Here is a 17,288-nt window from a genome sequence, read left to right on the forward strand (position 1 = left end):
CAGTCAGTGATGCAGTGTACAATGAATGACGGGGAAGAGGCTATGGATTATATTTTTCGGGTCCAAGAGATGTGGAGAGCAGAAACGGGCACGCCCTGGTATCAATCGACGTCTTTATTTTATTTTATTATAAAGAGAGGGCTCCCAAAGGAAGTGCAGAAGGCGCTTGACAAGATAGCAGGTATTGAAGCAAAGGGATGGCCAGAAATTCAGAGCATAATAGTACACCATTGTAAAAGAATCAAGGAAAGGGAGAAGGAGGTGGCGCAGAAAAGATTAGCAGACGAGGCGAAGTTAGTACAGTCAAAGTTAGTGAAGGTTGCAGCAGCAGTAGCCGCGCTCCCACACAGCAGAGAGGGAGATGAGGAGGAGGAGGGGCTGATAGCGCTCCAAGGAAGGGTGGCAACTAATTGGGCAGGACCAGCACAGCGGCAGTGGACTGAGCAGGAGCAAGGTGGAAGCCCGCAGTGGCAAGAGTGGACCCCTCGAGGGGGACGAGGTGGGTACAGGGGCCGGAGAGGAGGCGGACAGGGGTATGGGGGAATGGGAGGAAATGGATGGCAGGGTCCCAGGGGCCCCCAAGGGAGTTGCTGGAACTGTGGACGATGGGGTCATTACTCCAGGGAGTGCAGAAGTAGACAAAACACTGGGTTCCAGGAGGGGGAGACTTATGGTCATCCGCACCCGGGAAGCCCATATGGTCTCCCAATGGGACAGCAACAACTAAGAAACCCCGGCCAGGGTACCACGGGCCAGCAACAAGGACACCAGTATAGGACACAGAACCACCCCCAAAACAATGACAGTATGCAATACATGCCAGGTAACCCTTTCGCGACAACAGCAAACGGGCCCCCGCGCCAGCACCTTACAGCGGCATGTCGGTAGTTTCCGGAAATGTCTTTAATGAGGGAGGGGCGACGAGATACCCCGCATAGGACAGCCCACAGAGAACACTTGCGTGTCCAGTTCTATCCACCACCTACAATGCAGCAGAGGAACCATTGGTAGGGGCGCAGATAGGAGACAAGCAGTTTATATTCATGGTTGATTCGGGAGTGGAGAAATCATGTATCAGAGAGGGCCGATTCCCGTTATCTAACAGGACGTTAGAGACGCAGGGGTTCTCTGGGGCTGTAGTTGAAGTTCCTTACACAGAAGCTTTGGATGTAACAGTGGGGGGTAAGACTGTGAAGGCACCCTTATTGTATTACGAACATTCCCCAATTAACTTGCTAGGGAGGGATCTCCTGAGTAAACTCAACATGACCATATCATTTACCGAGAGAGGGATAGTGTGTTCCACACCCGGGATATGCCCCTTGCGTGCAATGTTGGTAGTACAAGCCTACACAACCACGCAGGAAATACGAGGACTGCCGCAAAATGAGGAAATGTTTATCAAAGGGCTGAAGACTCTGGCCCTCATAATTCCCGAGCTGAGAAGCATGAACTGGAGGATCCCGGCGGAGTTCCTCTTCCGCCCCATAGTATGCCCCAACACAGCACCAGGATCAGTGGTATCGTTAGATTTGCACGCTGTGCAAGTGTCAGCAAAAAGAATAGCTGTGATCGGAGTGGACGAGGAAGGGTGTGAGTGGCGCACAGTGCTATGCACAAACGCCAACATCGCCCTGCGAGAGGTAACAGATGAGGATCTCTTTTCAGACTCAGAAGGGGATGGTGAAATAGTGATGGAAATAGCGATGCCCTGTGATATTTTAATACAAGCAAGGGAGACTCCCGTCCAATTGATGACAGTGGTAGGAGCACCGCCGTCGTTTTTTGATGACGACATGAGGCTCGTACCAAACAACTTATGGACAACAGGCCCCCATGATGTGGGACTGTTGCATGGAGTACAGCCTGTGGTAATAAAGTTAAAGCAAGGAGCAATTTTACCACAAGTTAAACAGTATCCTCTGTCTCGTGAAGCTGAAGAAGGGATAAAAGAGACAATAAATGCCCTACTAGCACAAGGGATAATAGTGCCTTCAAACTCCCCATGTAACACTTGTATTTATCCGATCAAAAAAGCAAAAGGGGGGTCTTGGAGGATGATACAGGACTTACGCCCCCTCAATGATGTAATTCAGAAGGAGTTCCCTCTAGTCCCGAACCCCGCATCAATACTATGCAGCATCCCGAAAGAGGCATCACATTTCACAGTAGTGGATTTGAAAAACGCATTTTTCTCTATACCCCTGGCTGAAGAGAGTAGATACCTCACCGCCTTCACACTGGGGGGTAAAAGGTATGAGCATTGCAGATTACCACAGGGTTACTGCGAGAGCCCAAGCATCTTCAACCGCGTATTACATGAAGACTTAGGAAACCTATCAGTTGAGAGCACCATTATTCAGTACGTAGATGATTTACTAGTCTGCGCACGAAACGAAGAGACATGCAGAACAGATTCAATAACATTATTGACTTTGCTGGCCAACAAGGGGTACAAAGTGGACAAGGGAAAGCTACAATACTGTCTGACAGAGGTCCTGTACCTAGGACAGCTGATCTCAAGAGATGGGAAAAGAATAATACCAGACAGGGTAGAAGCCATAAGATCAGTACAAGAACCCACAACAGTAAAAGACATGCAGAAATTTTTGGGAATGTGCAATTACTGCCGAGCATGGATATTAGATTATGCAGCATACACCAGGCCCTTATTACAAGCACTAAAGGTGGCCCAACAGGAGAACAGGAAGGTGGAATGGACGGAAGAGATGAGTTCCTCCTTCAAAACACTAAAGGAGTTGATTTCAAGCGCCCCAGTACTCGCAAACCCTGATTATGGACGCGAGTTTTACCTATTCTCACACTGCAAGGAAACACTGATGACAGCAGTCCTGACACAAAAAACATCCTTAGGACACAAGCCATTGGCTTACTATAGTGGCACTTTAGATGCCGTGATGCAGGGCCATTTCGCATGCGAGCAATCACTCGCTGCAGCCGCGTTCGCGATTGAGAAAAGCGCCACAATAGTAATGGGCTGCCCTGTGACATTGTTTGTGGAACATTCATTATTTGCAATACTCGAGAGATCAAAAAGCACACTGACCACACAGCGGGCGACCGCCTACGAGATTATACTGTCCAGTGCCAACATCCATATAGTGAGATGCAAGACAGTGAACCCCGCCACATTCATTACAGAAGCGTGCACGCTCGAAGACATGCAGAACCACGATTGCGCAACCTACACAGGAGGAAGCGGGGAGGAGACAGTGGTGTGTGAGAACGCTCTAAGCGAAGGGGAAGTGTACTTTGTGGATGGGTCCGCATCAATTGACGCGGACACGGGAGAAAAACACGTTGGCATGGCAGTGGTGAGGTTAGAAGACGGTGAGTATGAAACACTGGTACAATACCGCCTCCCATCACATTACTCCGCGCAGGCAGCAGAACTGATTGCGCTAATAGAAGCACTACATGCAGCAAAGGGTTGTGCAGTGACGATATACACAGACTCAGCTTACATGACAACGACAGTACATGGAGGCCTAGCGAGATGGGGGCGGAGGGGCTTTAGGAGGGCAGATGGAACACCTGTACAGCATGCAGAATTGTTAAAAGAGTTAATTGAGGCCCTGCAAAACCCCACTGCAGTAGCAATAGTAAAGTGCCAAGCACATACGTCCAACACAGATGTTGTGTCTTTAGGGAACGCGGCAGCGGACGCTGCCGCCAAGGAGGCTTCCTATTTTCAGAAAAATGACACAGGTGAGTACATGATTAAGAACAAGAGAAATAACGAGCCCGCAGAAGGATATAATATGATGCCCGTACCACAACTAATAGAATTACAAGAAGAAGCCAGTGAAGAGGAAAAACTATTGTGGACAAAGCGAGGGTGCAGCAAGTCAGGAACAGACCTGCTGTGGAGGCAAAATAACTCGGGGAAGGTGGTAATGCCAATTCAGCTACTAGAGATTGCATTTCAACAGCTACACTTCCCTGCACATAACACCAAACAACACATCGCAGCAGAAATACAGGAAGAATGGTTCGTGCCCTGTCTCCAGGAGCATGTGTCTCGATTGGCAATGGAATGTACAACATGCCAAATATACAATTCAGGGATGACATTACGCACTCTCCGGGGAACAATCCCTAAACCCATTGGCCCATTCAAGGAACTACACATAGATTACGCAGACATGGGGGAAAGGTGTAATGGCGCACGGTACAAGATCGTGGTCGTGTGCCCATTTTCAAGGTGGGTGGAAGCAGGACCCTGCGCGCACCCCGATGCCAAGAGCGCCGCCAAGTTCCTAGTAAGGGAAGTATTCCCGCGCTGGGGAATTTGTGACGTGATCCGCTCAGACAATGGCACTCATTTTGTGAATGAGCTTTTTAAGGAAGTGACTACATTGTTGGGAATAAAACACAAATTATGCTCAATTTATCATCCTCAAAGTAACGGCGTAGTGGAAAAGATGAACGGACTGTTGAAGGGCAGGTTATCAAAACTATGCTTTTCATTAAAAAAGAATTGGATTTACTGCCTACCGCTTGCGCTATTTGAGTTACGAAACCAGCCAAGCAAAGACCACCATTTGTCCCCGCACGAGATCGTGACTGGGAGACGGATGGACACAGCACATTCACCACTGCGCGAACACTCAGACGCTCACAGAAGCGCCGCGATATTGGGAGATGAGTTCACAGACTATTTAAAGAAACTGACAAGGGCAGCGCGCGTGATAGCAAAGCAATTGTCCCCACCCTTCACTAGAGAAGAGGGAAACGCAACAGGCGCTGACACGGAGCCAGGGCAACAACTACTGCTAATGCCCGGCGACTGGATATATGTCAGAAGTTTTGTGCGTCGGTGGAATGCACCACGATTCCATGGCCCATATGAAGTAATATTTTGCATGCCTACAGCGGTAAAGGTCAAAGGGTTGAGGTACTGGGTGCACTTGACCGATGTACGGAAGGCATATAGCAACGTACAAGAGGAGGTAGATGGGGAGGCACAGACAACAGCAAACGCTGCAACTGAACAGAATGACTGAATATGAACTTGCGTGTATGTGCTGGTACTGAATTTTAAGAAATGCACAACTGATAAAGATACAAAAAAAAAAAAAAAAGGGAAAACTTTGTTTTAACTTTCATCTTGTTGAGTGTGAATATATATATATATATATATTTTGAATAAAATGCCAAACTATGAGCTTGTATACACCCTTGTCTGTGAATACCCCTCCCCGTATCCCCACCTGCTTCCATTCCCCGTCATATGTATATTGGCACTGATGGTGCCAACAAAATGTTTACATGTATGCACTCAATGCACTTTTATATCTTAAAACAGGAGCTTCCATGGCATCTAACGGGCGGCCTGCAACGGATAGATTTACTAGAATTAGAGAATGGTTAACTGTGAAATGTATATATTCGTATGAATGTGGACTATCTGCGTGCATTATATTGTTTTTTACATTATTATTTGGTCTGGTTACATACTGGTTGATAGCGTTCATCTCTATCGAGATGAACGAGGGGGGAGGGAGCAACACAACTACTGGGACCAATACAACTGCAAGTGTCAATGCAACTACAAGGGAAGGTGATTTTTTGATATGGGACGGAACTAAACTTGTGTGGGGCTACTATACTACGTCATCCATTGTTGTCATCTCACACGATGGAGGGCCAAAGGGTGAAAAACAAAACAACACACTGTCCCCACCTGAGATGTCTAATTACAATGCTCACAGCTTAAACGACCGAAACCCCTCTGCCATATCCTGGTTGTATAATACCCCCACCAGCCAACCTGCCCCCACGGCCATAGAGAATCAAAGAATGAGAGAAACACATGAAATATTATATGATGACTGGGTGAAGGGGGGCGGGAATGAGAAAGGGGGGTCTAGGTTGTCCCTTGCCCAGGGAATCGGGAAGTATATGAGGAATAAGAACAATAGACGGAAGAGGGAAGCAGGGAGGAGGAAGTATGATGAGTACTATGGGCTAGGTCTAGATAAGATGGAAGACCCACGACACCCCCACCAAACAAATAAGTGGTATGCAGACATGAGTGCCACAGCTAAACAAACAACAAACGAGAGCTGTTATGTTTGCTCCCTCATCCCTCACGCATCGGGTACACCCAAAGTACTGTTACCCAAAGAGTTGCCGATTATAGATGCCCAATGTCTCCTTCATCTCACGTTGTGCAGAATCAAGAACACCTTCCAGGCACATGAAGTGACTTTTCAAATGCTGCAGAACGAGAAAACGTGCTACCCAAAACCGTCAGGGGTTGTATGTCTAAAAGAACCATTTTTTGCAATCGAAGGGACACTTTTTTCTGATAACAAGTGGAAGAACGAAGAAGTAATGTGTAAAGCTGAAGCACTGAGGGGTGTGGCACCGGAGAAATTGCAATGGATAGAAGAAACATGCACACCCGTATGGAGAGAACACATTTCAAAACTAACCTGGGTTACGCCCATCGAAAAGCCTTTCAAGTTGCAGAGCGAAATAGACTATGAACTATGTTTTAAAGGAGAGGGGAGAACGCCCATGGGGACGAACAAAAAGTGCAACAAAACCCTCACTATCCCAGACCTAAGAAAAGGGACTGCGGCCCTTATGGACACGTATTGGGTATGTGGCAACCAGGCATACCTACACCTCCCCCCGTCGTGGAGTGGCAGCTGCTCAATGGCCACACTGCACTCAGCTCTAATGGTAATACCAGAAAGCCACATCGAGGGGAGCCAAAGGACACAGGAGCGCATGCAGCAGAGTGTGGCCCAACCAACTGCAGAACCACAAATGTATGTCCTGTCTTCTGGAAGCAAGGAAGAGGTGCTGACCCGCAACAGACGAGCATCAAACTATATATCGAAGGCATCATCAGAACTATTGGCCCAGATCCCAGACAAATATCGGTTATTCAGCTCAGCAGAAACATTTTTTGCCTCGCTCGTATCAAGTGTCCAAGCAAGGGCTAACGCAAAATGGCTCCAGATAACCCGCTGGGAATTAATTCAGCTGGCGAACGACACTGAAGAAGGTTTTAACATAATAAAGGTCGAACTAAGAGCTCTGCGACTGATGACCATGCAAAACAGGTATGTCCTGGACCTGTTGACGGCGATGGACGGCGGTGTTTGCCGAAAAATAGGAAGTGCCTGCTGCACTTTCGTACCTTCTGAAGACGCAGGGAACGGCTCCCTGTCCCATGTGATCGAAGCAGTCCACAACCTAGGAGAAAAAATGAAGATGGAAGGCGGAGCAGAAGATAGTACATGGTTCGATACCCTCTTCTCCTGGGTCCCCTCATGGCTTGGAACAACGATGAAATTTTTGATGCCAGCTGTGGTGTTCCTCCTTTTGATTTTCTGCCTATGCCAAGTGGGTCTTCGAGTCTGTGCCAACGCAGTACCAAATGGTGCAATGATGATGGTGACAATGGGCAACTCACACGGTACAATAAAAACGATGCAAGAAGCACAAGTGCAGACAGGGGTAGACAACACACCCAGGTACCAACTGGTGCCCATGTACCACGACAAGGATATTGTAGATAAGCTTTGGCACACCACCATCAAAGAGCCCCGCATACTAGAATGGTACGAGGAAGTATGGGTAGATTTGGAAGGAGATGGTGGGTGCATATATCTTACGTGTACTCCAGATGAATACGCCAGGAGAGGTGAGAGCTTAAGGGGGGTGTGCAGAGCATGGATGCCTATCAAAGGAACTCCTGCATGGGATGAGGCGGTGATGGACGAAGCAGAATGTAGGAGGATAGAGGATTTAAAGAATTCGTTACTTAAGTAACGAAAGGGGGGAAATGTAGGGGAGGACTGGTCCAGGAGACCCCTCTCTCGCCTGCGTTTCTTCCCCAGGTGAGGGCTATGGCCCATTGGGCGTTCCCTCATGCCACCCGGGCCCAGGTGGTGGAGGGCTCACCCACTGGAGACATTGCCCACACGTATCGAATGCCCACATGTATTGATTACAACACAAATTTAGCTAGGCCCAGAAACCATTCTTTGCCTGGTAAAGATGGTGTGAGCTCAGCGCACTGTAGCACGGCCCCCACCCTTGGAGAACATCCCTGTTGCCGCAGCACCCTGGCAGATCCGCTGCGAGCACGTTCCCACGAACAAGACGGACATGAGCTAGCACAATACGCTAACATTGTAGCAGTTCACCTCCCGCAGTGTACCATCACTATCAGCCTGACCCGGCCAGCAGGCCTGAACAATGGGAAGAACAGAAAAATGGTCCTCTGATGGCAGACAGTCTTTATATATATGTATATATTAGTGTCAAGACCTCTTGCCTTACTTCTTTCTTCCACAAAATACAAATGCCTGTAGAATGTATTAGAATGAGAGAGTATGCTCCCATGATATAAGCTACGGCGAGCTCGCACCATTACAGGTGGATGCCAATGATAAAGGAACGCTCCAGGGATCTGTTCGTTGCGTGTATCACTAGGCAGCCTACCTTACATGGTTTCGCGCCATAACTAAAGCTAATGCTGCTAAGAGTACACGAGAAAGCGGATGCAACTATACTATGAACTCATGTAAAGAATGTGCGAGAGTGCACTTATCATGTGTGAATGTCTGAGCCCCTCATATGCCTCCCCCGTCACGTACAGTGGCGGGTCGTTTTCTATGTACTCCACTGATCTAACCACTACCTCATTTACTACGAATGTATATGCATGTAACTAAAACACTGTAGCTGCTAGAATATGATGTACAAAAATGGTGCTCGGACTGGGTATAATCGAAACGCACCCAGCAAAGGTTAAATGCATGTTTTGAAGTGACTTTAAATAAGTATTATAGAAAGTATTCAAATGTTTGCGATGTCTTTTCCTATATTCGGCAACACACGAGGGAGATACCTTTGTGAAAGCGTACAAGGTCTCGATGTATCCCCCTCCCTCCCTCAGAAGGCTGCCAAGACATGAGAACAGAGCCCCGCTCTGCGTTATCACGCCTCCCCCGCCCCGACTGGAGCCGCTTCAAAGACTTGTAGCCCCACTGCAGCACCCAAGGCCGCGGCCAGCCACCTGCATTATTTACAGCACAGCAGTAAACCTTAGTTTAAACTCAAGCACCCCTTCGTAAACCCCACAACCCACCGGACTGTCTCAGACTTATGGCCCTGTGCAATCAGGACACCCAACACTTTGACAACACACAGCGAAACATCCATAACCACTTCTAACAAGACAGAATGACTTGTACCACCCACCCCAGTCCCCGAAGCTTAGCCCCTCGACCTACGGTCCCGGTCAACAGATCACGAGTAACCAGGCCTCGATATATTATCTCCAGACCCCTCACAAGGTGCATTCCTCCTGTGTTGCATTAACCTATTGAAAGATTTACTAAAGAGAATAGAACTGTAAATGACTGAATGACTGCGGTGTGCACGGCTGAGGGCAAGTAAGTCAGGAAAGGCATTCGTCTCTGCCACAAGCCGCCTTGGCACACCAACACCGCCCGGATGAACTCAAGCCGACCTGCCAGGCCCAGCCCAACCCACGAGGGTGACCAGTGACGTCCTCCAGCCAAGACCAACCACACCGCAGCAGCACCTATAGTTAGTCGTCGCCACCCAATCCCAATGAACTTGTGCCCCCTATAGTATGTAGGTTTTGATGACGTTTTTTGTAGATATATACGCCTGTCTTTGCTATTGTCAGACAGAGCGCTCTCGGAGTTTGCAGAGTTCTTTGCATGCCCAATTCTGATTGATAAACTCCCATTTACGCTCACCCGCACTCTGTCTTGGCCTTATTCCCATTTCGGGAGAGTCCTTCATTGTCTCTCATTGCGGGGAGGATCGTGCTGTTTGGGGACGCTTGCTTTCAGTACCGTGGTGCTGTGCTATATTAATGACATGCCTGGCCCACGTGTCTGATAACGCCTAGACAGAGGTGTGTGTTGGGTGATAATAGCCATTACCAGGTAGTGCCTGAGCATGTAGGGATGGATTAGCATGAGAATGCCCTGCCCTCTGACCCCTGAGGACTATGCTGGGTGAACCCTTTGCATATCAAGTCAGCACTCCAGTTCATGTCTAGTATGTCATTTACATGGACTTGTGTTTGCTTTAGTAACATGATGCTAGGTTTTTAATCTTAAACTGATAGTAGATTGATTGACGTGAGTCATATCTGGTCCTGTGATATTATCATAGTGAAAGATCATATGACATCCCATTCTGTGTCATCATCCAAGTGAAAGGTCATATGGTGCCATTTCCAGTGATGTCACCAGATGGCTGTTGTCACTGCCACCACCACTGGTATTTCAGTGAATTGACGACCCTCATCTCTGACAGGTTGAAAATTCACCTTACCTACAGAACATGCACTGCACACTTGTTTATTACGGACTAAGGACAGCAATCCTAGGAATACGAGGTGGTTCCAGTCCCTCGAGCCAGAGCCTTTTTCTGTTATTCAGAGGGAGGCCAAACTCCGAGCCAATGTGTATCACTTAAGTAGACACCCCATGAAAAATCCACAGGGCTCTCACAGACAAGAGGGGGAGTCTACTGAAAAATACCCCAGCCTTATTTAGGGAGGAATATGGCAGAGGGAACCCCTGGGGCTGCTATCTGGAGATAGTTGATAGTGGCAATAGGGACAGCCTGGGGAGGAACAATTGGCCACACTCAATTAGCATCTGCACATAGAAAGGAGACCCTCACATCCCACATAAAAGTTCTACTGGTCCTTCAAGGGCCTGCTCATCAGAACAGCAGAGTCTAGATTCAACAGTGCATAGGCCCGACCTCACAAAAGACTATTATCTCAACTAGGAAACAAGGAAACTTCTTACTGCATCCACGGTTGACCTGTCTCCGCTAGAGCTAACAGGTGTGTGCATGCTTGTGCCGTTAAGCACAGACCAACAATCTATGATGGCAGACCAGTTTCATGAATCTGCGCTCCGCTATCTGCATGCATCAGAAGATGAAACATACCTTGCATGTGGCCATTGGCCATGCCTGCAGATCATGGCTATTGACACACAGGCCTATTAGCCGTAGATAAGGTTATGGTTGGTTACCTTATGGTGTGTCCAGAGTGGCCAGTGTCTGTCACACACATGACACCACAGATGACACCACAAGTGGCATCATAAATGTCATTATATGTATTATGTCTAATCTGTAGACATCTGTGTGCCACCATTTGGGCTTCCACAACCAACACACATCCACTACAGCTAGCAGATGCCTGCACACTTGTGCTGAACAGCAATGATAACACATCTAAGATGGCAGACCAGCTTTTAAAGGCCACATTCCAGCTGTGGCAAGCATCAGATGATGAAACATACACTGCACCTGAGTGAAGAAAGATGGTTGGAGAGAGGCCTCAGCAGATGGTTGGGGAATGATATCAGGGGGTGGCTTGAGGAAGGCATCCAGAGATGGCAGGAAGGAAAAATCAGGAGTTGATAGACATCAGGCGAAGGTTAAGAGTAAAACGAAACCCATTATGCTAGTAAGGTGGTAGCTAGAGATAGCAAGGAGGAATGAGGGGGCACATATAACCCAATACTAATGGTAGGATTCGAAGAGGTTAAGCCCATAGTGCTGAGGGAACAAGCATGAAGTGTGGCTTTGACGGGGTTCAACTTCAGAACCAGAAGTAAAACGACGCTACAGATGGAGGAACCTGGGATACAAGGAATGAGGGGGGGGTTATATAGCCCTCTAAAGCTTCTGTGGAGATTGGGGACAGCAACCCTAGCTGGTTCCCCTGCCAATGGAAGAGAAACTCCAGCTACGTATGCGACTGGTGGTGGAAACTGAAGAACCTCTACTGGACCTGCAAGAAGGATTGGTGCTGCCTCTACCCCACAGCCGCAGGAGAACAGCCAGAGGACTTTTGGAAGGAGAACCAGGAAAACCTGTGAGCGATGCAAGTTGCACTGAAATCTTGCGAACAGTAAAGGGAATCACTTGACTGGTGAAAATGTTGACAACAGACGGACTGGTCTGACATTTCTGTGTTTGAGTTTGACTCAAGGAGGGGATTTTTCTGATAAAAAAAAATAATTCTACTTGAGACACTGTGCCACATTATGACCCCTCCGGTCTGGTAAAAAAAGTGGTGGTATTAACATATTAACGTATTCCAGCACTTTACCGGACTGGCAGAGTATGCCAGTGGAGGTAACCTGACTCACCTTTAGCCAAGAGCTGGAGGTAACTCAGGCCCCCACTGGCATGAAACAGCCAGTATTCTCGGCATCGGTATTGCCGGTGCTGAGAATACCAGCAAATCCCTGCATGGAGTCCCATGGGACTTGCGGTAATGGGGATTTACTGGTAGTTCCACAACTACCAGTTTTCCACCAGGATACCCAAGACTTGGAATGAGGCATATTGCCTGGACTTTTTGAGGGTCACAGATGTTATGGCTAAAAAGGGGTTTTATTAACACAAACATCTCGTCAGGTCAAACTACATATACAAATGATTGAGTCACAGTCACAACTTGATAGTAAGGTTACATAAAACTTTAGAGGAAAAAGGCAAAAATATTTACCTGTTTTCTCATTCATGCAACCACGTCAATTTTGGCATGCAACTAATCTTGCTAAACTCAAAAACCCATACCACATATGGCAGAATTTCATCAACTGTTTCTTACCTAATTGATTACTGACTAACACATATTTTTTGCATTTAGATTTCCACAAAGGCAGAAACGTCATGCTGTTTCTGCCATATCTCTACATACTCTGTTTTGATTTTTGAGATTTTGGCACATCTCTGGGTCTTAAGACGTAAACATTTTAAAAATCTCATCATAAAAACTGGATATATTCGCTTTTTAAGCCAAAAATTGTATCGATATTTCCGTACATGCGCAGTAGTTTGCAGAGTCCAAAATGTGAGGGAAAATATACTGCAAAACAAACAAAAATAACTTGTGCCCCTAGCGCATATGCATGCACACACAAAAAAACACATGCATGCACACAACACACATACACACTCACACTCACAATTATTCAGTCATGAATACTAAAGTAGAAGCAACAAAATATGGGAAATATAGCACACAAAAAAATACAAAAAGACTCAAGCAAGCTCATTGCAAATATTCCATTCCAGTATTAACGTGCTGGTAATTCAGTTTACCGGCTCGTTTCCGGACCGGCATACTACAAGTTTTCCAGTGGGGTGGCCTGATATACCTCCAGCCAAGAGATGGAGGTAGGTCAGGCACTCCACCAGCAAATAACAGCTGGTATTACTAGCACCGGTAATACTGGCAAACCCACCCACAGAGTCCTCATGGAATGGGGATTAACCTACCCTTACTTGCACCTGTAATCTGCAGTTAATTCCTGTAGAACAGATGTCGGTAATGTATTGCCGTTTGGTGGTATACAAGAGAGATACCACCAAACTTAGAATGAGTCCCTTTGTGACACCCAACATGCATTAAGGCCTACTGATACATGCACAGTGGGTACGGAGAGACAGAATTTGTTTTTAAACAACAGCAAATGGAAGACTATCCGGTGAAACACGAAATATGATCTGCCGTACCCAACGCACAATAGGACCACTGTACGAGCAACGAAGGGACAAAACGCCATGACAAAATGTAAACAACCTACAAAAAGAAATATATATATCACGACACACACGAGATCCGTCAACGTACTTCACATTCAGAGCATACAATAATCTTTATAAAAAGGAATCAGTGCAAAACAAATTTTAAAAAAAGTTGAAATCTACAAACAATGGCCGGTCATTACGAGTTTGGTATCCTGGCAGTAAATCTGCAAGAATACTGGCAAACAGACTTACCAATACTGCCACTTGGTCCAGTGGAAATTTCCACCGGATTACGAGTGGTGGTAGCCGGTGTAAATCCCCATTTCAGACTCCATGGGGGATTTTAATAAAAATAATAATAATAATAATAATAATAATGTTGACGGTTTTACAGGTGCTGGTATTACCGGCACCTGTAAGACCATCAATATTTGAGGGTAAGGTGGCAGAATGAACTCCAACTCTTAGCTGGAGGTCCTTCCGCCACCTCACTGGCAAACTCGTAGTTGGCCTGTGTGGTAATGTGCCAGTATACGTAAATACCGGCACATAATTACCGCACTGAGCAACTTATAATGAGCCCCAATATTGTCAGGAATTCCAGCATTAAGGTTCAGCATATTGTTAAACACTGAACTATAAAATAAAGCCAACATTGCTGGAGCCTTAATTCACCCAGAAATAGCAATTGCAGCACATGTGTATAACTATAGAGCATATATCAACAGCATGCCAAGATACATAGCAAACCTACAATCCATTCTAAAAACACATGCAATTTAAAAAAAAAATGTCCTAATATACACATGTTGTATTTTATTTTCAGACTAGGGGTTCATTCCAAGAGGACTAACAATAACACATTTACAGACAGCAGAGGCTTTCCCATGAAGGCTGCCTGTAAAATAGCAGAAATATGACAACCAGTGTAGAGCCATTTTATGAAGCTCTACAAAAGTGGGACACATACCAGGAACAAAAAATGAGAAAAACATATATGTAAAAAAACAGAGTGGTATATAAATATACAAAATCACATTAATAAGCATCACTTGATGGAGAGATGAGGTCAGGTAGGGAGGATGGGGGAGAGAAAATGAGGGCTACCTACTTTACGGAAGTGAGAGGCAGCACAGGGACGGTATGGGACAATGAGGATGAATGCAGAGGAGGATCAGAAGGAATACGTAATTCAGTAAACTCTTGTACAGTCAGACAGGTACTGAGGAGCAAGACCATTGATAGCTTTGTAGTCTAGAAGGAAGTTAAAAAAGTAGCGGTTGTGTATAGTGAGCCAACCACATATTTTCGGTAGGTAGAAGTGGGGTGGATTAAGGTAGGTTGTAGAGAGTGTGGGTAGAAAGGTTCTGGGGCTTTCTCTAGAGGGATGACTGAGCAGAAAATAAGGACAACAACAGGGAGATGTGGGTCTGTTTTCCCATTAGGAATCTAATGTGTAATACGTCTCAATCTAGTGGTTTCACCTTTTCCCCCATTATGTGGCCTTTTATGTCAGTTGTCTGCTGGTGTTGTGTGTGATAGGAATTGGTGTGTGAACTAGTCATAAGAACTTTGTCCAACATTTTGTACTAAGACCTGGTAGCCCAGCTTCCCTGTGCCTCTGTGATTCTCTACCCCTTCTTTCAGCATCTCCATGATGAGAATGAATGTTCTCCATAGGCATTTCTTTTGCCTGCCAAACCTTTTCCGTCTTTTTTGTTGTTGTTGTATCATGGCCCATACTGGAGCACGTGAACCAACTGTACGCTGCCTATTCAATCATGCTTTCCTGTGCACATGGATCCACAGCTGCGTGTTGATTGAAACATTCAATCACTTGTGGACTCTGCATGCGTCCATCAGTGGTTTGGTGTGTGGCAGGCCTCCAAACTACAAGAGTTAGGGCCTCATTACGACCCAGGCGGTAAGTTACTACGTTTACGCCATGGTGGTTGGGGGACTTACCGCCCCATTCCGACCTTGGCGGGGCGGTAAGTCCCCAATCCCCATTTACCCTTCCCCATTCCCATTTTTGCCCCATAAGGCATAATGGGAGTGGGGAAGGCGTTAATTACGCCACCGTAAATTACGGTGGCGTAATTAACTCCATGGTCCCTTAGCGCCATGGATTTTAACACCTGCTAAAATCAGGTGTTAAATCCGCCAGGGCGCTAAGGGACCTCGTACTCAGGCGGTAAGGGTCGGCGCTGTTTACGGCGCCGTAAACCCCTTACCGCCTGGGTCGTAATGAGGCCCTTAGTGTCTCTCTCTCTCCCCTACCATTACCCATATTTTCACCAGACTGAAAGGAAGTTATTTTCCTAGCATTGACAATGGCTGCTTCCCAGAATCATCCAAGGAAGGACAGAGTGGACTTTGGGGGTTCTCCCTCATGCCATCTCAAATGCTTGTATTACAGAGTGAGCATCTGCTCCTGGCCCCAGAGTGCACAGCCTTATTGCACATGTGATGAACTGGTGACCTGATCACATCTGCAAAACTGCCTGCTTACCATAATTATACTGTGCTGCATATTAACACACAACGGGGTCATTGTCGCACACACGTACATACGGCCATGCATGGGTGTAATTTTAGGGGGGGTTTCTCCCCAACTTTTGTGGCACACCATTTCATCCCACTCTTTTGGCAGGGGCCCCTTTCATTTAGATGTTGTGTTCCCTCTAACATTTTCATCAAAGTTACTCCAATGCGTCCATGTATCGGGAAAAAATCAAAAAGGGAGTTCCCATAGACCCACAGTTAATCACACACTTTGTTGAACATTATGCAAAGTGTGTAGCATCATTAACGGGAGTGTTCATACTTCTAAAAGAGGCTTTACTTACTTCCTTGGGAGCACACTTAGTCACTGATTGTTCTTGCACACATGTTTACAGATTAAGGATTAGATTACCTGTTTCCTCATATCCCCAGACTTCAACATTGACATGAGTCTCATTAATTCTCTTCTGTGACCAGTCCACGGTCAGACTCCCTGCCGTGCCTGGTGTGCCGTAATACTGCCACTTGGTTTCGTTCACCAGGACGCTCTTTTCAGAATCAGCCACCTTGCCGGAATGGACTAGAGGAATTAAAAGAAGAACGTCAATGCAACAATTCTGAAAAGACATTGATAGGAAACATTGCAAGCGCCACACCTTTACTGCAATTATACAACTTCAACAGGACATGGCACATGTAGGCATTGACTAAAGAGCTTCCCTACCAAAAAAATCTTGATTGAAAGTGCATTGCTACTGGATTTTTCCAAAGATTTAAAGGGCTTTAGATTCTCTTTAAATCCAGATAATCCACTTGTAATCTTCAGTGGAATGCAATCCCCAAACAATCAAGCAATCCAATCCCAAACAACCCAGTAAAAATCCAAAAGCAATGCAATCACCAAACAATCCACTAAAAATCCAAAATCAATACAATCCAACAATTCACTAAAAATCCAAAAGCAATGTAATCAACACATGAATTCAAAAGCAATGGATTTTATTTGTCTTCCTTTTGGGTTAATACACCCAAAATATCTTAATTAGCAATCCTCAGTGAAAAGCAATGCAATCCCTAAACAATCTGCTAAAAATCGAAAAAACCATGCAATCCCTATATATTAAGTAAACCTATAAAAATCCATAATCAATGACACCTGGCCTATATATGTCAATAAACAAAAGCAT

The 17,288-nt window shown here is 46.2% G+C and overlaps 1 protein-coding gene across 2 annotated transcripts in view; it reads right to left on the reverse strand.

The window, feature by feature from the left end:
• Positions 1–17,288, reverse strand: part of LOC138492163 (uncharacterized) — a 1,449,912-nt gene that overhangs the window by 705,418 nt on the left and 727,206 nt on the right. For both annotated transcript variants that reach the window (XM_069619172.1, XM_069619173.1), the window contains exon 16: positions 16,514–16,681. In XM_069619172.1, coding sequence (XP_069475273.1) covers positions 16,514–16,681 — 168 coding nt within the window. The remainder of the gene's footprint in view (positions 1–16,513; positions 16,682–17,288) is intronic.

This window comes from Ambystoma mexicanum, chromosome 10 (assembly GCF_040938575.1).
Source record: "Ambystoma mexicanum isolate Mex_15411 chromosome 10, UKY_AmexF1_1, whole genome shotgun sequence".
NCBI classification, from domain to species: domain Eukaryota; kingdom Metazoa; phylum Chordata; class Amphibia; order Caudata; family Ambystomatidae; genus Ambystoma; species Ambystoma mexicanum.